The following is a 20953-nucleotide window of genomic DNA, read 5'->3' as shown; positions in this document are numbered from 1 at the left end:
ACATCAGAGCTCTGTCTGTGTTCCCCTCAGGGTTACAGGACAGGCTACGCATACCGCCACCCCTTCGTGCAAGAGAAAACCAAACACAAGAGCGAGGTGGAGATCCCAGCCACGGTGACGGCATTTGTGTTTGAAGAGGATGGCACGCCGGTGCCCGCCCTGCGGCAGCACGCCCACAAACAGCAGAAGGAGAAGACCCGCTGGCTCAACACCCCCAACACCTACCTGCGGGTCAACGTGGCCGATGAGGTCCAGAGGAGCATGGGCAGCCCCCGGCCCAAGACCACCGTAAGGAGGGGAGGCCAGGGGTGGGGAGCCTGGGACAGATGTTGGGGGTCGTGGGTGGGGGGAGTTATTCAGCTTTCAAAGGAGAGCAGAGCCGGCCTCCCCAGGGTCAGTGTTAGTACAGTTCCCTCTCAGAGCTTCTTGCTAGCTGTCTGGGAGCAGCTGCTCGTTCCCACGGTGCCTTGGGCCCCGGTCTTGCTCCTCTGCGCTGAGCTCTTGGGTCTGAGGAGCAGGGTTCGCAGAGGAGGGGCGGCACCAGCTGTCCTCCAGCCACGGAAACCCCAGGAAGACTTGGCATGTGCTTCTTGCTCCCATGCCCAGGGAGGGCTTCTGAGAAGTCCCAGGGCATTCCCAAGAGATGGCAGGGATTCCCTTCTATTACATTTGAATTTTCTCCCTCCCTCCATTGCTCTTTCTTCCTTGTTCCCCCTCCCTCCCTGTCACTCTGTTACATGCACACTGACACTCAGGAGACGTTTTCATGGACATAGAAGTCTGTGGCAGCTAGAGCGGTTCCAATTGCTCATGGAAAAGTCGGAGGTTTGAATGCGCCCAGAGGTGCCTGGGAAGAAAGAGCTGGCAATCTTCATCCCACAAGCCAGCCGCTGAATGCCCCCTTGGAGCAGTCCTTGATGCATAGGGGGTCACCCTGCATCAGAAAGGGCTCAGTCACACCTGGGTAACGAGCAGCCAGTGTAGAGCAGCTCTTCCTAAAAAAACCAAAGCCCTGTGAATGTAAATCAGTGAGTCATTGCATCCCAAGCACACGTGACTGCCTGTGTATCAAACTGCCCCCAGGCTCTGACACACACACACACACACACACACACACACACACACACACACACACACACACACACACACCTTACCCCCACTCACCCACCCACCATGCTCTAGTGCTCTTCCTGGCTGACCGCTGAGGCCTTCTTTGTCGTGTGTACTTGGTGGCCTGTTTCTGGTGTCAAAGAGACCCCAGAGGAGAGGATACCTTCATGTAGGTGCCTGACCTTTCTAGTCAGTTAGGTGGGCCCAGGGCTCCTGGGCTGGGCCCAGGGGAACTCGCGGGCCTGGCTCCGTCACCTGACCTGGCTGCCCTTGTTGTGTTTGCCCAGTGGATGAAGGCTGATGAAGTGGAGAAATCCAGCAGCGGGGTGCCCATCCGGATCGAAAACCCAAACCAGTTTGTGCCTCTCTATACCGACCCCCAAGAAGTGCTGGACATGCGGAACAAGGTGAGTGGGCCCTGTTCTCACCGTCTTACGGCAGGGGGTTGGGGGCTCAGCCTGTCTTACCCTCTTTAGGAAAGAAACCACCACCAACTGACTTCTTCCAGCCCCAGGGCTCAGGCTGGCCTCTTACCCCCTGCAGCTGCTTGCTGTACATGTGATGTGCCCCAAAGGCCTGCCCACAAAGGGAATTTCTATTAATTTCGTGCTATTTTCCTTTCGGCTTAGTTTCAAGAATTCGAAAGCCCTTATGTTTATTTCCAGACTTTGCCTTATCATTTCCATACTATGTTCCTAATGTGACTTTGAAAACTTCAGTGGTAGCAGGTAGCCACCACAAGGCTCAATAAGCTCGGAGAACAGTGTTTTCAATGTGCAGTCCTAGGACCTCAGCCCATGTGTATTTACGATGCAGATTTGGGGCCACATCTTTCAGACATTGAGATTTAGTAGTGGAGGGGTGGCCCCAGGAATCTATGTTTAAACAAGTTCCTCAGGGACTTCTTAGGCATGTGGAAACTGGAGAGCTGCTCCATCAAGGATGTAATCTGCCTAGCTCTACGCCGTGTATCTCACACCAAACCTACTCCGAGATTGTGAAGGCCGAGTGTTTTAAACAGGCTACTCGGGATGCTAAGTGCAAGGTCAGTAGTTCAAACCCACCAGCCACTCGATAGGAGAAAGATGAGGCTTTCAACTCTTGGAACAATTCACAGCCTTGGAAGCCTACATGGGCAGCTCTATTCTGTTCTAAGGGCTTGCTAGAAGTTGGAATTGACTTGACGACAGGGAATTTGGAGTGGATTTTGGATGCATTCACTTGGAAGCCGATACGGAGACCTTTGAGAGCAGACTCACTGAAATACAGGTTAGGTAAATCGATAGAGACTCACTCACTGCCACTGAGTCGACGCCAACTCGGAGTGATCCTGTAGGGCAGGGGAGACCTGCCTGTGTGGGGTCCCAAGACTACAACTCTGTTTGAGCATCAACAGCGCTGTCTTTCTCCAGAGAAGAGGCTGGTGGTTCAAACTTCTGACCTTGTGGATTGCAGCCCAGCTCATTACCGCTACACCACCGGGGTTCTCAGAGATGTTCACGTTTCTCCCAAAGGGCTTGGTTTGCCTTGATGATCAAATAGTAATGTGGTGTAAGAAACATATAATAATATGTAATTTCCAGTTAATAAAATTAAAGATATATAAGAAAGAGCTCTCTCTCAAAAATCCACTACCATTGAGTTGATGCTGACTCACAGTGACCCTGTAGGACAGGATAGAACTGCCTTGTGAGTTTCTGAGACAGTAACTCTATGGGAGTAGAAAGCCCTGTCTTTCTCCCTCAGAGCAGCTGGTGATTCAAACTTCTGACCTTGAAGTTAGCAGTTCAACTGCGTAACCACTATGCCACCAGGGCTCCTTCTACAGAACCGGTGACTGGATTAATTACCCAGGGTCATGACAGGGGTGCTGGGGCTCAGGGGGAATGAGGAGTTAGCAACAATGAGTACAAAGAAGAAAATGTGCTGAGATTGACTGTGGTGACATTTGCACCATTCTTAATTTGGTTGAACTGCTGAATTGTATGATAAGTGAAGAAGAAAAAAGAGGGACAGGCTCCACCATTGGGGGACTTTCCCAAGCTACAGTGGGCATGCCCCATCCCTAATTCCACATGTTGAGCCCTAACCGCCACCCCCACCCCCCTTCCCTTATCCTCTCCACACAGATTCGAGAGCAAAACCGACAGGATGTGAAGTCAGCAGGCCCTCAGTCCCAGCTCCTGGCAAGCGTCATCTCGGAGAAGAGCCGGAGCCCGGTACAGCAGAGGCCGCCCCTGCCTGGAGGGGACACATGCTCACCCTCTGGGTCTGCAATGCTTGGGGCTGGGCAGCAGGACCCCTGAGTCCTCATGCCCCGAGATCTACCTCTGTACTCTTGCTGGAAAACTGAGGTCCACCTCACAGGGGTGTTTCGAGGACCATGGACAGCGTCCAGTTGTCCCCTTGGGGCACTAGGCAGGGAGAGCAGCAGGGCAGGCTACCCCTGGAGCAGTGCCAGCCTCTATACCTCCTTCCTCCCGGAACTCTGCTTCACCCAATATAGTATTCTGCCGAAGGGAGAATCCGGGGGTGGGTACACCCGGCGTGCCCCAGCCCTGCATGCTTCTGACTTTGGGCGTGGAAAGGGCATCGGGCCACAGCTCTGAGGCAGTGCCTGTGCAGTCCTGGGTCAGATGTGCACATATGGACCAATGCGCTACCGTGGTTGCCCATGCGAACCCACATAGAGTTAGGAAGTAGAAAGTCACTGTGTTCGTGTTAGGAATAGACCATGTTTTGTCTGGTGCTTAGCAAAAGGCGTGCCAACCAGAACCCTGTTTTTGAGATCTCTGCTGCTCCCAGCAGCCAACCGGGGGTCTCCTTAGCAGTGAGAAAGGGGGATGTTCCTGAGATCAGGCTGCCGCCTGCAAGTTGGGTGCCCCTTAGCAGAAGTGAGGAGGCTATATAATTGAACTCACCTCCACCCAAGATGGACAACCAACAGGGTCAAGGGCCAACATAGCCTGGGATACTGGGGAAGGGGAGAGTTTAACACAGTGAACAGACATGCTAAACACTCTACAGAACACTCGACCGGTTGGTTAGACCATGGAGTCTAACCCAAGTCTCCCTTTGAACACTGTGCAGCTGATTTGTTAAGAAGCCAGGACCCCTCAGCCGGAGGCTTGGCAGGCAAGGCCAGAAGGCCTGCAGGGCCCGGTGGGTGCCAGCTAGCTGCTCAGACTGCAGGGAGACACCGACCAGCTAGGCTCGCTCCCTCTCTCTTCCCAGAGCCATCTCCCATACTCTTCCTGAGCCTCAGAGCAGTGCATTCTCAAAGGCTAGGCTCAAGATGCTGAATGAGGAGGAAGGGCCCTGGAGTCGGAAGGTTCATCTGTGTCCCAAGCAGACCTCAGGCAGACAACCCCCCCCCCCCCCCCCGCCGCCAACGAGGTTTGCAAAAAGCACCAGCTCCTCATTAAACCGCCCGAACCTATCTTTCCCCAAAGGTGATGGAAAAGGCGGTTGTCAGTGTCCCCGCAGGTTGCAGGTCCCAGTTCATGACCTGTGACCGAGGACCCACGGTTTGCACCGACTGCTCCGCTGGTGCTGCTGCTGCTGCCCTCCGCGTGTTCATAGGCTAAGGCTAAGGCTGCGCAGCCTGCAGTGCTTTGGGGGTGGGGCAGTGGTGGGCGGGGCAATGGGCATGGCTGACATGATGCTTGCATGCTTGCTGGGCTTTGGCTGATGACTTTGGGCCCACCTGCCTGTATTTGCATAGTTGATGAGCAACTTGGATGTGTCCACAGGAGGGATTGTAATAAAGGCGCATCTTCGTTCTGCTTGGGAGCATACTTTGCTTTTATTTCAAAGGGCAGAGGGTGGACCCCCACATCCACCCAAGCTGTTGCAAAGAATCCGGGTCTTGGGGTGAGGTAGCCCCAGGGAGGCACACCCCAAGGCCCTGAGCCATTTCCAAGGAGCTACAGGCCACGCGGTCCCTAGCAAGACCGCTGGCAGCCACCTGAGTCTGTGGATGCTGGGCGGCGGCATTCCCAAAGCGACATGCATTCTGTGGTTAACTTTCAGTCTACAGACAGCCAGCTGATGTCCAAGGGTGATGCAGATACCAAAGACGACTCTGAGGAGACGGTGCCCAACCCCTTCAGCCAACTCACTGACCAGGAGCTGGAGGAGTACAAGAAGGAGGTGGAGAGGAAGAGCCTGGAGCTTGATGGTAGGGAGCCTGTGGGGAGGGGAGCCCAGTGCAGTCGGATTGGGGGAATGGGGTCCAGAGGACACTGATATCCAGGACCCTGTCATCCTGGGTAGCCCACGGGACTGTCGCTGCCACAGTGTTCCAAGGTGGCAAGGTCACTTGTCAGAGTCTAAGGTGGTCACTGGGAGAAAGATGTTATAGTCTCGGAATCCCCCCGTCCCCCAGGGACAGATCTACCCTGTCTTGGAATGGGTTTGAATTTTGGAAGGTGGTCAAAGGTCGTATTTGCCAAGACAGTTTCAGTTTAAACCCAGTGTAATTATAAAGAGTGCACCTCACCTGGTGGGGCTGTTGGGTAAAATGCCGGGCTGCTAACCGCAAGGTTGCCAGTTCAAAACCACCAGGTGCTCTAATGGAGAAAGATGAGGCTGTTTGTTCCTGTAAAGACTTACAGCCTCACCCTGTATCAGGACACAGTGAGTCAGCATGGACTCTGTAAATGAGCTTTTAAATTTTACATCTCAACAGTATCAGCTGAAGTGAGATCAAAGTGCCTCCAGAGTGGACAGTGAATTACAGCCACCCATCCGCCCAATAGCCACCCTCGTAGAGGGGTCCTGTAAAGGAAACAGGACACTACATGTCAGTGCATTTAGAAAAGTGAAATCGGTGTGATAGCAAGTGAGGTTTGGAGACAATAGTTAGTGGCCTGTGGCCACACAGCGTGGCACAGAGGCAGGTTGAGCACCGGACTCTTGGTCGCGGTCAGTGTGGTGGTGTCTGAGCTGGCACCCCTGCAGGCGCTCAGTGTCTTGGCAAGGACCAGCCCTTGCTTTCACTCGCTGGCCGCATCCTCACACTCAGGCCGCATCAGGGGCTCTGAGGAAAGGGAAGCCCCGCCTCGTGCTTCATCTCAGCTCTCACCAGTGGTGTGTTTTTCACTCTGCAGGGAGCCCTGCTGGTGGAGTGGTGAGGCACTGAACTGCGATCCACAAGGTCAGCAGTTCAAAACCACCGGCCATTCTGCGGGAGAAAGATGGGGCTTTTGACTCTCATCTCAAATAGTCACAGTCTTGGAAACTCATGAGTAGTTCTACTGTGTCCTATAGGGTCAGCATGGACTCAATGGCAGCGAGTGAGAGAGAAAGAGATGCAGAATGCTTCTCTAGGCATCCTGGATGTCCCTAGAATGCCTCGCTTGGCCCCCATTCACTGTAGGCTGAAAAACAGAAGTGTAAGCAATGTGTTAGCCTGGGTGGACTGGAGAAACAAATTCATAGACACTCATATGCATATAAGAAAGAGCTTTATATAAAGAGTAATTGTACCTTAAGAAAACATCCTTGCCCAGTCCAGTTCAAGTCCATAATCCGATATTAGCCCATATGTTCGATACCAGTTTATAAAGCCCTCTTCAGAGTCACGAAACACATACAATGACGCCAAATGCAGGATGATCACAGACAAGTGGGTGGGAAGTCTTGTGGACCCAGTGGCATCGTAAGCTTCTCAGTGCTGCCGGGCTCTCCATGTGGCTTCTCCAACTCAGGGCACTAGCGCAGTCCATGTATCTTGTCAGCTGCAATGTTTCCCAGGGAGTGAGCAGAGAGAGTCTCCTGCCTCCAAGGAGGAAGACCGGAGTCCCAGAATCCTCAGGAGAAGGCCATGCCCACACAGAGGCCTCATTGGCTATGATCTGATAGACAGGCTAGACTCCACCCCTTCACTCTGAATCCTCAAAGTGACACCAGAGGATGTAACGACCACAGTAAGCAAGGCTGGGAGCATCACTGTGGCAAAGGCTGCAGGAACACTCCATCTGCTGCGCTTTTTGCCCACTTGTACATCGTCCGTGGAGAAGCCGTATCCGCCCACCAAGAGCAGGAGCTCTTGTTATGGTGTTAGGAGGTGCACATACACGCAGATAAACCTGCAGAGGATGAAGGATCTTAGCTGAGAAAGGAGAGAGGTTTTGCTGGGCTCGGCACATGGTGTGGCATGAGAGGGTGAGACTGGAGTTGGCCCCCAAATAATTGAAAGAGTCATCAGGGCAAGAGGATAGGCCTGAACCCACCACAGGCAGCATGTTGGGAAGGGAGCCCAGGAAGGGCCCAGCCCCTGCAGCAGGGAGAGGCGTTTCCTGAGAGAGTGGGGTTAGTATAGATCAGGGGTCCTCAAACTACGGCCCGCGGGCCACATGCGGCCCACCAAGGACATTTATCCGGTCCGCTGGTGTTTGCCCCGTTTTTTTTTTTCTTCACAATAAGATGTGCAGTATGCATAGGAAGTTGTTCATAGGTTTTTTTCTTTTAACCTATAGTCCGGCCCTCCAACGGTCTGAGGGACAGTGAACTGGCCCCCTGTTTAAAAAGTTTGAGGACCCCTGCTATAGATGGTCTGTGTCAGGATGTATGTTGCTGGCATTTTCTGGAAGAGGAGAAGCTAGCAACCTTATAGGAAACGAGATCCGCAGGGGCCTGTCCCTTGTCCCCTGGAGTGTACCAGGCAGTCTAGCCTCAGGGGTGGGTCCCGCTGCTCTCTGGACACCAGTTCTCAACTCTAGCCAGCTCTGCATGCCACAGCGGTGGGTCTCAAGTGCCAAGTGCTCTAGCAACATCTCCCCTCCACGCTTTGCAGAGGAATTGTGTTTTCAATTCAGGAAATGGTTGGAATATAATGCACTTGCAGCCAGGTTGAACAATAGCCCTCCCTGCTAATCGGGAGTATGTTTGATCATTTGTGGCTAAGTTTGCTAAGAAGCCCTGGTGGCCTGGGGGTTATACATTGAACTGCCAGGTCAGCAGTGTGAAACCACCAGCCACAAGATGGGGCTTTCTGCTCCCATAAAGAGTGACAGTCTTGGAAACCCACGGGGGGCAGTTCCACCCTGTCCTACAGTGTGGTCATGACTCAGAATCGACCCGAGGGGAGTGCATTTAATTCAGTCTGTTAAATGTCCATGGAATGCTTTCTGTTCCAGCCATGTCTAGTCGGGCCGAGCAGCATACGTGTTTAACGAGAGAGCATTTTCAACAACTGCTTACAGCCATTGCTGTGACTGGCCTGGCAGATCCATCTAAAGTTAATTCATGCTTCCTTTGTTGTGATGCTCCTCGGGGAGTCATCCGATCGAAAAGGTCCCCCCGACTGCAGTACAACTGGCCTTCTCCTTAGGGATTTCAAACCCACTTTCTTCTTTTGACCTGCTTTCTCCCCTTTCTACGCAGCATTCCTTCCTCCCGCTGTGTGAGGCTGGATGGGATGAATACAGACCTGGGGGACCCCCCCCCTCTTTCTCTTCCTTTGGCCTCCTACCCTCCCACCTTCCTCAGTCATATGGGGATTCCCACACAGCTTCTCTCAGCCCCTCCCCCTTTGACCTCCAGCAACTCGGCCAAAACACATCTTGCTGGAGAGGCTAGTGATTTCCAGTGGGGGGCAGGGCGGCTGGGTCCGGAACCCTGGACGCTTGTCTGCCAGGCGTGCAGACAGATTGCACCGGAGCGCATGGAGGAGCCATCTAGGACATGCTCGATGGATCCCATGGCTCCCAGACCATCCTCTGAGGGGAAGGAAGCATGCCCTCATTCACATCAGTCCTAAAACCTTTAAGGACGTCTTATTTGGCTGCCCTTTCCTTTGCAGCCGCTCCTCACCAGAGGCCCTGGACACCTGCCTTGCTACCCGGGTGGGGTTCTCCTGGTTCTGCCTGCCCCTTTCTTGTTGGCATGGTCACACCTTGCTTACCTGCTACCTTTTGGATCCCCCCACCTGAGTGCTGACCTGTTGGGACAACCCAGGCACTCAGCCATGAAACCCCGGTGGCTCCCAGCAGTTGGATCTGCCACAACCCATGGAGGTGGCCCAGGGCAGGGCAGGGCAGCGTTCCCTCCACTGTGCAAGGGTCACAGTGAGTCAGGGGCACACTGCCAACAGCTGGACCAACCGCAGCATGCAACGAACTTCAGCCAGAGAGTCAGTCCATCATCAGCCGGGAGACATAACCAAGTAGAAAAAAATAATGAAAACCAAATCAGACCCCCCCTCCGCTGCTAGTTGAACTGGGTCTGTGTTCTGAACTGCTTTCTGTATTTCCAGGAGAGAAAGAAATCGCCCCAGAAGGACCTGGCTCGCCCACGAAGTCTGCACCCACCTCCCCAGTGCAGAGCCCAGCAAAGTCAGAGGCCAAGAGTCCGGTAGTGTCTCCATCTAAGACCGTGGAGGGTGAGTCAGTGGGGCAGGCAGGCTGGGAGTGGGCACATCCTCGGGCCAATGGAAGGTGCCTGCAGAGAAGGCAGGGTGGGTACGTACGCACACTGCAGACACTTGGCCTTTAAACAGGTGTTGTACCCAACCCAAAAAGCTCCCTGCTTGGGTCTTTCTGGAGAGTCTGAGATAGGAATTCCCAGACGGAAGCGTGTTTTGCTCACAAGCTGTGGAGTCTGACAACGCCTTACCAGCCAAGCCCACTTTAAGAAGGCTGAGCGAGCGCCTTGCTGACTATCTCCCGCCCCGCCTCTCACCTCAGTCCACGCTGGCTGGCTGGTGGGTCTTTAGCCGGGCCTCTCTTTAACAAGTAGAATCTGGTGCAGTCAGTTTGGGAGGGACCTGGGATCCTGCATCTGCAACCAGCTCCCCGGGAGTGGTTGAGGATCCTGCATCAACAGCTCCCCGGGAGTGGTTGAGGATCCTGCATCAACAGCTCCCTGGGAGTGGTTGAGGATGCCGCCCTCTCCGTTAGTTGCATTGGGATCTCCTGGGGGAGCCGTAAGGACTCTTCATGCCTGGATCCTGACCAACATCCCCAGGGGTGCTGGCTTAAGTGGTCTATCGGGGATGGGGGCCGGAAGGGTGGTGTGCAGCCTGAATTGTCAAGACCTCTCCAGCAGAATCCAGCGTGAAGCCCAGGTGGAGAGCCACTGGCTTCGAGAGGCGCTGGTTGAGAGAGCTGCTTCTCTGCCCAACTCCACTGCTATCTTTAGCAAATCCTCCGACCTCTCTTTAGCAAATCATGTGCCTCAGCTTCCTCATCTGTTAGGTGGGGCTACGGATTGTTCCTTTGTTCAGGTTGCTATGTGGATCGGGGAAGCTAAGTTATAGATGTCAACTTACTTTGAATGAATAGAAGCACAGTTGAAAGGTCAGATGAAATGACGGTGATGATGAGTAATATACCATATATACTCGTGTATAAGCTGAGTTTTTCAGCCCATTTTTTTCATGTAGTTTTTGTGGTAAAATTAGGTGCCTCGGCTGATATTTGGGTCAGCTTATACTTGAGTATATAAGGTAATAAGGAATATATTAGTATTGTTGTAGCCCCTATAGATGGTGGATAATAATATTGTTATAGTCCACAACCACTGAGATCATAAAAATGCCTTTAATAGGCTCCTGGAATCATGCCAAAGTATGCATTCTGCCCCCTCTCCCCCGTTCCTCCGGGTCCTACCGCCCTGCAGAGCACAGGCCCTCCGGGCCTGTTACAGTCTCCTGGAAGACTGACCATCTGACACGGATTCTGACAGAACTTACCAGCCCCTGAGCGAGCCCCTCCATAAGCCAGATGCTGCCTTGAATCGAGCCCCCCGTTGCTAGAGGAAGCCCATCTGCTTGAGGCCCGAGCCCCAAGCGGATGTCCCACTGTGTATGTGTGTTCATTGCATCGTCCCTCATGGTTTTGTCAACTTGCCTCCACAATATCTTCCTTTCTCTTTCCATTTGTGCCTTCATCCAAGGAGTTCCCTCCGAAACTGAGTACTTGTCTCTGTAGTAAGTATAGAGAGGCTGTTTACTAACTCACTCTGGCCCTTGCAGTGCGGGAGGGAGGACTCTATATTCTTGACCGCCCCTCCTTCCCCTTTTTTTTTTTTTTTGCAACTCACCGCCCTGCCTTTGGGAGATGTCCAGTCCCATGCGTGCTGTGCATGGAGGAGGCTACCCTCTGAGGGCCGTGGGCGTACACACAGCGGGCACATGCATGCACAAACACCCACAACCAGATGCATGCCCAGAAGCAACAAGTCCCCACAGTAGTGGCAGTGGGGCTGGCTCCCGGGCACTCCCCGTACTCAAGGGCTTCTGACCCTTAGGAGCACATGCCCTCTCTGTTCCCAATGCCTGGGCACCTCCAAGGCTGTGGGCCAGAGTCTGAAGGCTCTTGGGGATCAACAGCCTTCTTCCTAGTGATACGTAGAGGCTCTGGCCTGATTCCCGTCTCCAGCATTGCACATGGCAAGTGCATCTAGGGCTAAGGAGGAGGCGGATGGTAGGAGTGAGACAGGGATAAGAATTCCATTCAGTCCCTGGGGGTGGCTGTTGGTGGGACAGGACTGGAGGAGGGTAGGGAGGGGTGGGATAGCTGACAGCCCGTCACCTGACTGCAGGCCCCTGTGGGGCATTTCTCTCCCCTCGGGTGCAGATCTCCATCCCGGGGCCTCACACTGAGGCTGGGTATTGGAGCAGTTAATGCAGACAGAGCTGGGGGCACAGGCCTCCCGGGGGGCAGGCCCTGTATGGTGAAGATGGGGTGTTTGGCGTAAAGGGGGGCACGGTCCTATGGCCACTGGTGGGTCCTGCTCCTAAGGCAGGCAGGGCTGACCCTCCAGGCAGGCTCCGCACCTTCACATCCAGATCTCACAGCAGCCGGGGATGGCATTTCCACCATCTGCCACTGTGCTCTCCAGTCCTCGTGCCGAGTCACCCCAGTGTCTGTCTCATCTCTCTCCCGGACGCCCACCCCATGGCCTCTCTGAGGGAGAGTCTTGCACGTCCTCCCCCTTCACATCTGGTCACCTCATGTCTTCTCTTTCTTTGATGAGCTTCTATTCTAGCAGTCACCTCCTATGTCCGTGCTCCAGGGAGGCCCCCTGGGCTCTGGTGAAGCCTGTTAGAAAGAGCGAACCCTGTACCTGCAGATCAGCTCTTCCACCCACTCAGTTAGCTCTCTCCCCCAAAAATCTGCGGAATGGGGGATTAGCATGCATCTTGACACTTCCTAACTCCTGCTTGTCAGGATCAGTATAAAAGTGTTCTAGAATGTCTTTAGATAAGACCCATGGTATGTACCCTGTTCTCAGAAACATGAGAAGGAAGAATGGAGTTCTTTTAGTAAGTTTTTGCATCATAAAACTAGTACACTAGTTCCCCTATGGGTTGACTGGAAGTGACCGGGCTTCCGCAGGAAGTTCTGGCTCTCAGGAAAGGGACCTGCAGTGGCTGGGATCTCCCACCATGGTGCACCTCACTCTTGTGTCTTGGCCGGGGCAGTCGGTACGCTGAGATGTCCAGGGCCTCTCGCTCTGGTTCCTCGTGCACCTAGGGCCTAGCCAGGGTTTTACACTGGCTCGGCGCTCCTCACATGATCAAGTGGAAGCTGTCAGGCTTTTTTGCCTTGGGCCGGAGGCTGCAGCAGTGGCATTTCCTGTTGGTGACGGTGAGCCACGCGTTGGCCCCTGACTTACGCTGGTAGGGGCCCACACAGCCTCTGAATTTCTGGAAGCAGGGCTCCCTGGGGCCATGTTTGGGCAGCAGTATAGTTGGGTGTTCTGGGGTGTGTCCTGAGTACAGTGAGTGGGGGAGGGCCTGAGGATGCACTGCCCGTTCACTAGCAGCTCCGCCTTGCTCGGTCCTTGGAGGTGACGGAACGAAGCTGTGTGAGTGGAACCCCGTGTCTTCACAGTGTGTGGCCAGTGTCCCTTCTAGGCCGTCAGCTCTCTGGAGCATCATCAAAATAAGGTCTTTCTTGACCCGCCTCCTGTTTCAGGATCCGTGGTAGAGGAGGGCTGAGACAGAGCGGTCAGCATGCCACTCATGGTCAGCCGTGAGTCCTCCCCGGCTCTCTTTTGCTGGGCCTGCTCTCGACTGTGCTGGGGCCCAGCTGGCGCTTGGCCAGCCTGGACTCTGGAGCTCTGATTGCCCCCAGGTTTTAACGAGGCCCCTCGGGGCTTCCCACGCCCCAGCCTGGAGCCGCCCTGTCGTCCTGGGAGTGGAAGCACCCCAGGTAGTCACCAGGTCTCGTGTGTTTGGTGTACAGTCAGCATCGGGCTGGTCACTTTGGGTCCAGAACCCAATCAGCCAACCCCATCTGCTGGCCCTCCATTGGCATCTTTCCTGTGGTAGAGGGAGGGCAACCCGACGCTGCAGTGTCCGAGCTGAGATGGCAGAAGGTCAGGTTCATGGGAAAGGGAGGAAGGCAGCTTTGCTCCTTGGCATCTGCAAGGCCCACGCTCTTTCCCCACATGAATCTCCCAGGCAGTGCAGCTGCCCGTATGAAGCTGGGCACCCCTGGTTCACCTACACCTGCCTTTCTAGGAAGGAGCCAGCCCCCTGCACCCCACCCACCACACAGCCCCCGCAGTGACCGGGCGCTGTCACTGCCCTGAGCCCTGGTGGTCCAGAGAAGTCAGACGAGCATTTCCGCCCTGAGTGGTCTACTCAGAGGATGAGCAGACACTGTGGGGAAGTCCAAGTGTAAATGGAATAGGTGGTCCCTGGGCGTGAGGAAGGAGCCCTGGTGGTGTAGTGGGTTACTTATTGGGCCACTAACCCCAAGATCAGCAGTTCAAAACCACCAGCTGCTCCTCAGGAGACAGACGGAGGATTTCTGCTCCCGTAAAGAGGTACACTTGGAAACCCACAGGCCCAGGTCTACCCTGCCCCGTAAGGTCGCTCTGCATTGGAATCCGCTCAGTGGAAGAGAGTTTAGTTAAATGTTTGGCGGTTTGGGGAAGGACAGGAGCATTTCCGTTGTCAGAGCTAGCTGCAGTGATAGTGGGGATTGAGTCCGACCTTGGGGAGGCAGGCAGTGAGGCCAGGAAGCTGGGGGGAAGGGAGCATTCCTGGTTCAGGTTGGAAGCGCAAATAGACGAGCCCACTAACAAAATCACCCCACCTTTTTCTGGTCCGTCCAACTGAGCCTTCTAAACCCAAATGGATCCATCCCTGAAAACAAACACCAGCACCAAGTGCTGTCCCTCAGCCCTGCTCCTGTTCCCTGTCCTCCTTGGTGGTGCCTCTAGTTGAGTCTGAACCACCACCCTTTAGATGAGAGGTTGGGTACACCCAGGGACCTCCCGGGGGTGGGGGGGGTGTGCGCGCGCACGTGTGTGTGTGTGTGTGTGTGTGTGTTGTGATAACTTGACGGTTGCCATGATAGAAGTTTCTATAGGAGGGACAGCAAGGCAGGGGTGATATCTGCATGTGCGAGGGGGTCAGGAAAGACTGAAGCCGATATCGTCAGTGGGGTGAGGGTTGGGAACACAGCGGAGAGGGAGAGAGGCTTTCCAGACAGACGGAAACCGGCTGCAATGCCAGGGAGGGATGAGAGGCTGGGGTGGGATGAGGCTGAATGACAGGTGAAGTGGGAGAGGAAAGGGGCACATAGGAGACTGTGATCAGACTGATTGGCTACATTGACGCACCGCCCGGTGATGGCCCAGACATCCATGGGGATGAGAGGAAGGCCTGTAAGCATCAAGGACCTTGACCCTGAAGCTTTGAGAACTTGGAAGCTAAGTTTCAATTGATGACAGGACTGGGCGAGGCATTGGAAAGTGAGCCCAGGGGCTGTAGACATAGACAGAGGAATCCTTAAAGGTTGTCTCAGGAAGCTTGCTGACTTGCCCAGCCCTGAGGGTCTGAAGGTCTCAGTGAACGCAGGTCTTTCAGCTAACCCGCTTGACCTGCCTCCCGCTTCTCCTGGTCCTGCTCTAGGTAACCAGCCACCCCACGCTTGGTCTCCACCCATGAGAAGAAGCCTCAGCCTTTCCCTGAAACTCATTCCTGACTCCTTACTCTGCATTTCCCCGTGGCTCTGTGGAGTGGAGTTTGCTACCACACACACGCCACATGCCACACACACACAGACACACATGCCACACACAAACCACATGCACATTCCACATACACACACATGAGAGACACACAGATACACACCATACACATACCACATGCAATACACACACATACCACATGCCGCACATACCACGCATGACACATGCCACGTGCCACACACAAACCACACACACAAATGCCACACACAAGCCACACATAAACCACGTACACATAACATATGCATACCACACACATACTCCACACATGTCACACACAGCACACACGTAGACATACATGCAGACACGCAGACCACATGCTATACACACAGACACACCACACACGCATAGCACATAGATACACACCACACATACACCACACACACACACCACATACACACCATACACACAGAACACAGACACACACTACTCACGTAGGCACCACACACACACCATAAACACACACCACACATTGGACTAGGAGTCTGGTGACAAGTCTCTCTTTTGTCCCATGTCTGTGAAATGGGGACAGGGAGCCGGTGATCTCTGCATTCCTTCCACTTTTCAAAACCAGTGATCCCCTAGTCTGCACCCTCGACACATGGGCATGGCACCGTTTAAGTGGAGGCAGGGCGGGGAGGGGCCAAAGAAATGTCTCTGGAGGCTGAGCAGGCCAGCCTTGTCCATGGAGGAGCAGTCTGGGGGTCTTGAGGACTGTTAGGCCAGGTTGACCAGAGAAACAAATTCAGTGACATTCATATGTCTAAGAAAAGGCTTTATATATCAGGAAAACACCCCAGCCCAGTCCAACTCATGTCCGTAAGGCCCATACTGGTCCATAAGCCCCTCTTGAGACTCATGTAGGAAGACCACGCCCGGTGGGTGCAAAGGCTTGTGATCCAATGGCAGTGGCAGCTTCAGAGGGCGCTGGCAGAGCCCCAGTGTGACGCTTCAACTAGAAGTTGAGGCAGAGTGAGAGAGGAGGTTCCCAGGATCCTCCTTATGAGAAGGCCACGCCCACAAGGAGGTACCATCAGGCTGTGACCTGTCAGGCTAGGCTCCACCCCAACATTTAAAAAAAGTCATTTTATTGGGGGCTCTTATATCTCTTATCACAATCCATACATCCATCCATTGTGTCGAGCACAGTTGTACATTTGTTGCCATCATCATTCTCAAAACATTTGCTTTCTACTTGAGCCCTTGGTATCAGCTCCTCGTTTTTCCCCCTCCCTTGCCCACCCTTCCTCCCTCCAAACCTTTTATAATTTCTAAATTATTATTTTGTCATGTCTTACACTGTCCGACATCTCCCTTCACCCACTTTTTGTTGTCTATCACCCAGGGAGGGAGTTATATGTAGATCCTTGTGATCAGTTCCCCTTTTCTACCCCATCTTCCCTCCACCCTCCTGCTATCGCCACTCTCACTGTTAGTCCTGAGGGGTTCATCTGTCCTGGATTCCCTGTGTTTCCAGTTCCCATCTGTACCAGTGTATATCCTCTGGTCTAGCTGAATTTGTAAGGTAGAATTGGGATCATGATAGTGGGGGATGAGGGGGGAAAGAAGCATTTAAAAACTAGAGGAAAGTTATATATGTTTCATCGTTGCTATACTGCACCCTGACTGGCTTCTTTCTTCCCCACAACCCTTCTGTAAAGGGATATCCAGTTGCCTACAGATGAGCCTTGGGTCCCCACTTCATGCTCCCCCTCATTCACAATGATATGATTTTTTTTGTTCTTTAATGCCTGATCCCTGATCCCTTCATCACCTCATGATCACACAGGCTGGTGTGCTGCTTCCATGTGGACTTGTTGCTTCTGAGCTAGATGGCCGCTTGTTTACCCCACATGTTTATATCTTCAAGTTGGCATGAAATTATGTAACTACAGCTCCGACCCTATAGCTCACGGCCCTCAGGGACCCCTATCCGCCCTGAGCTGTGTCCCCAAAGCCTCACCCCATGGAGGAAATTAAATGGTCTGGAAACACCCACTTCCTCCTCTTCCACTGGTGGAACTGGACCAGTTACAGACAACTGTGCTCAGAGCCCGCTGTTGAGACCCCCATGGCACTGCTGCCCTTCCTGCAGCCTCTCCTCCCTGTGTCTCTCCCTCTGACTGCACCTCAGAAAGCTCTGAGTTGGGGCCCCAGGTGAGCCCCGGCCGTGTCTAGGTATCAGTGTCTACGTAAATCTGTAGACACTCATTTTGGGTGGTTGACCTGGGGCAGGCCAGGTGGAAGGGGCTGCAGGGTTTGGATGTGCACCCAGTTCCCCACTGTCTCCGGGAGCCCTGCTCAGCGGCCCCTGCCCCCCTTCACTGCCGACTTCCTTTACAGAGTCACCTGTTAGCCTCAGGTGAAAGCAGGCCCCCTGAATAAGGCTCTTTTTATCTTTCCCTACCAGGTGCTACAACAGAAACAAGCAAGTCCCCCACAAAGCCCGAGCCAACCCAGCCGGAGGAGGTGGTGGTCAATGGGAGGGAGGACGAGCAGACCGCAGAGGAGGCCCTCAGCAAGGGCTTGAGCCAGATGACCACCAACGCCGACACTGACGTCGACACGTCCAAGGACAAAACCGAGTCGGTCACCAGTGGCCCCATGTCCCCAGAGGGCTCGCCTTCCAAGTCTCCCTCGAAGAAGAAAAAGAAATTCCGAACCCCATCCTTCCTGAAAAAGAGCAAAAAGAAGGAGAAAGTGGAGTCCTGATGTGTGGTCCCCACTGGCTCCCATCTGTATCCTCTCTCTCTTCCCCTCCCCCTCCCATCTCTGTCCCTGGAAGCACAGGGCCAAGGAGGGGTAAAACCAGACCCCGATCACCCTCTGAGGGGGAACTTAGCAATCACCAGTCAACCCCTCATTTTACAGTGGTCCCGGAGAAACTGGGTGACAGGCCCAAGGCCACACAGCTGGTTAGTAGTAGAGCCTGCACTGGGATTCAGTCTCGTGAGTCCCAGTCCAGGCTCTTCCCAGTGCACAACACTGCCTGGTTGTGGGCCGCCTTTGTGAGGGTGCTGCCCATCCATCCGAGCTCAGAGCACGGAGGCCAGAAACAGGGGTGCACGCTCATAGGCTCAGGCTGAGTCAGAGCGGGGAGGCTTCCCCGGGGCAAGACTCCTTGTGAGAATCCCAGCTCCAGCCGATGGACAGAGAGAGAGAGCCCCGTGTTCAGAAAAGTCTGCTCCTTCCCATTTGCGGTCCTGCCCTGCTGTTCCAAGTCACCATACACACGGACCCCTACAACAGAAGTTACTCTTTGTCCCCAAGGGCTGATGGCTTAGCTTGTACTTCCCCACCCTCCGCCCCTGAGCTTTTAACGTGGAGCCTCTTGAGGGACAGGCGGAAGTCTTGGAAGGGCTGGCAGGCAGAAGGGAAGGGCCAGTCAGAGCAAGGGCCGGTGGTGGCTTCACTGATGTAAGAGGCAGGAGCACAGGGACATAGCCCATTCCAGTGTGCATCTCGGGCCCTTCAGAACGAAAAGGAAATTGACCGTCGAACACAGTTGAAATTGGGGGAAGTTGGGATTGGCTGGAAGTCGTAGGGGGAAGAGCAAACAGCTCAAGCAGACTAGACCTTTCCAGCTTTGCATGACCCGGAGGCCTGGGGCTCCCCAGGCCCCCCTTGCTCCTGCCCTTCTATCAGGTGTCGCGTGCCCACCCCTCAAACCCAGAGCCACTTGCTCGCAGAGAGAACTGCTGTCCTCTGGCCGCTGGCTACTTTGGGGTTTCCGCTCTGGGCCCTGCAGTGGAGGATCAGAGACGGACCCTTGGACCAGCTAGCAGAGACATGGCCCTGCCCCTGGCTGCCCTCCCGGGGCCTGGTGACAGCCGCAGCTTTGGTTTGACGTGCCACTGCTACCTTCCCTATCGCTGCCCAGGCCCTGACGGGCAAGCACCGTCGGCTCCTAAAACGTAGACAATCCATCCCCTTTAAAGCACAGTGTCGTCAAAAGAATATTCCCCCCACCCTTTGTGCTGAGTATTGTAAAAGTATTTTTGAAAGCTCTTAATCATAGTTTTCTTTTTTGTACCATTTGCTCTACCTGTGCAGGCTCGACAGTCACTATATCTCTCAACAGCGCCCCCCCAACCCGTCAGGGAGTACAACTGCCCCCATTTGATGGGGGGGAAATTGAGGCTTCAAAAAGGATCACCGGCTTGCCTGGCACGGCTAACTTGAGCCAGAGCATGGATTTGACTCCAGAGTGGGTGATCTTAAAACTCATCCCGAAGGCCAGCCCTTCCCCAGGGCTGGTCGTCCCTGCGTCACGTCAGCGGTTAACTAGGAGGCAGACGTGCCCTGTGCTCACTCTCGTCCGTGCACGCCGCCCGCGTTCCTGGTTAAGTGGGTGTGGCAGGCCCAGGACTAGAGCCATCGCCCCTTGTTGGGCTACTTCTTAGAAAGAAAGGAAACTGACAGATGATGAGGGCAAGCTCAGCTCGCTCTTTCTCTCTCACACACATCCCCAACTGTGACCCCAGTCCCCCCTTCTCCGCCCCACTCCCTGATGGGACGACCCCGAGTCAGTCCTCCCCAAACCTGTGGCGGTGTGGGAAATGCCTTTAACAGCCAACCCTCGATGCCTTCTCTGAGATCTAGGTTTTGTCTTCATTCCCTCATCCTCTCGTGTGTCAAGCATCCCTTAAGGGTCAGGCTGTATGCTGACATGAAACCAGTTGTGACTAGACTAGTGAGTGGCAGGCAGTGTCGTGGAAGTGTGGCGTGGACACAGTCCTTGATGCAGATGTTTGTGTTTGTTGTAGATCAGGAATGACAGTGATTGACTCTGTTGTTAACAGGTGACCTCCTCCTGTAGGTGAGATGGCCGGTACCTTGCTGGAGCATCACCCTTGGAGTTTATGCCACAGGGCCCATCTTACAGCCCTCCGCCTGTCCACTGCACAGGCTCTCCAAAAGCGAGCATTAAGTTTGGGTCATGGGCCAGGGGCTGGAGAAAACGTCCGGCAAGAAACGATGGCTGTTACAAGTTTCCAAACAAAGAGGAAGCCAGGCCGTTTTGTGATGAGGGAAGGGCGTGGGACACGTGAAATGCCATGACGTGGTCCACAGAGCAGTTCAGTGTTGCCTGAGTGTGGGGGGTGAGGCAGGGTGGCGGTTGTGTCGGAGGCTGGCAGGGATGGCAGAGCAGCTGGCCTTTATCGTGTGCAGGGTTTGGGGCTGCTGAGAGCTTGAATTCAGGGCAGACCCGACCAAACCGGCCTTTTTAGAAAAGGCTCTTGGGTGACGAGAAAGAATTGGAAGGGGCTGAGCTGGAGGCATGGGCTCCACTCGCTGAGGCCTTTCTGAAGCAGCAGTAAGAAGGCATCTTGGATGGACAGACGGCCTGCTGCGACTGTGTACTTGGTAGCAAATGGTGTCCAGCACAGACACGGAATTTGTCTCCTTAAAATTGTTTGGCTGAAGCATCTGAAGACGCGGTTTTGGCACAGCGATGGGAGTATTCAGGGCTCGTGTGTCGTGCGCTGCGTCTGGTTGTTTCATCTCGATGTAGGGTTGTTGAGCGTTTCTGTTACGTTGTGCACATGTATGAAGGGGGTGCCCTGCCTCGGCCTGGGCTTGAGGACACGCGCCAAACCCAAGGTTGTTGAAGGAGATACCGATCCCAACAAAACCACAGGCTCTTAGGACGAGGGGAGGGGTCCCTTTCATAGGCTCCAGGTAGATGGGAGCTGCAAGCTTTGGCTGGAGCAGAGGGCTGGAAGGGGAGCTCGGACTCTGTGGGCAGTGGGTTCGTTTCTAGAAAAGCCACTATGCTTAGATATGCAATGGGACAGGGCCAGGAAAACAGAACCACTCCGCTCCAAAGCTGCACTCTGGCAGGCTGAGC

General features: G+C 54.3%; 1 protein-coding gene across 2 annotated transcripts in view; it reads left to right on the top strand.

Annotated features, from left to right (window-relative positions):
• The window catches only part of ADD2 (adducin 2), a 49521-nt gene extending 31546 nt beyond the window's left edge, over positions 1-17975 (top strand). Inside the window, exons 9-15 of one of the 2 annotated variants that reach the window (XM_075535366.1) lie at positions 31-288; positions 1398-1517; positions 3240-3329; positions 5143-5290; positions 9371-9496; positions 16686-16691; positions 17513-17975. In XM_075535366.1, coding sequence (XP_075391481.1) covers positions 31-288; positions 1398-1517; positions 3240-3329; positions 5143-5290; positions 9371-9496; positions 16686-16691; positions 17513-17814 — 1050 coding nt within the window. In that variant the 3' untranslated portion in view covers positions 17815-17975. The remainder of the gene's footprint in view (positions 1-30; positions 289-1397; positions 1518-3239; positions 3330-5142; positions 5291-9370; positions 9497-16685; positions 16692-17512) is intronic. The other variant, XM_075535365.1, reaches the window with a different exon arrangement.
• The last annotated feature ends 2978 nt before the right edge of the window (positions 17976-20953 follow it).

The sequence above is a fragment of the Tenrec ecaudatus genome, chromosome 17 (assembly GCF_050624435.1).
Source record: "Tenrec ecaudatus isolate mTenEca1 chromosome 17, mTenEca1.hap1, whole genome shotgun sequence".
Classification (NCBI taxonomy): Eukaryota; Metazoa; Chordata; class Mammalia; order Afrosoricida; family Tenrecidae; genus Tenrec; species Tenrec ecaudatus.
Note: the sequence above shows the minus strand (reverse complement) of the source record. Positions and strands in the feature narration are given on the sequence as shown.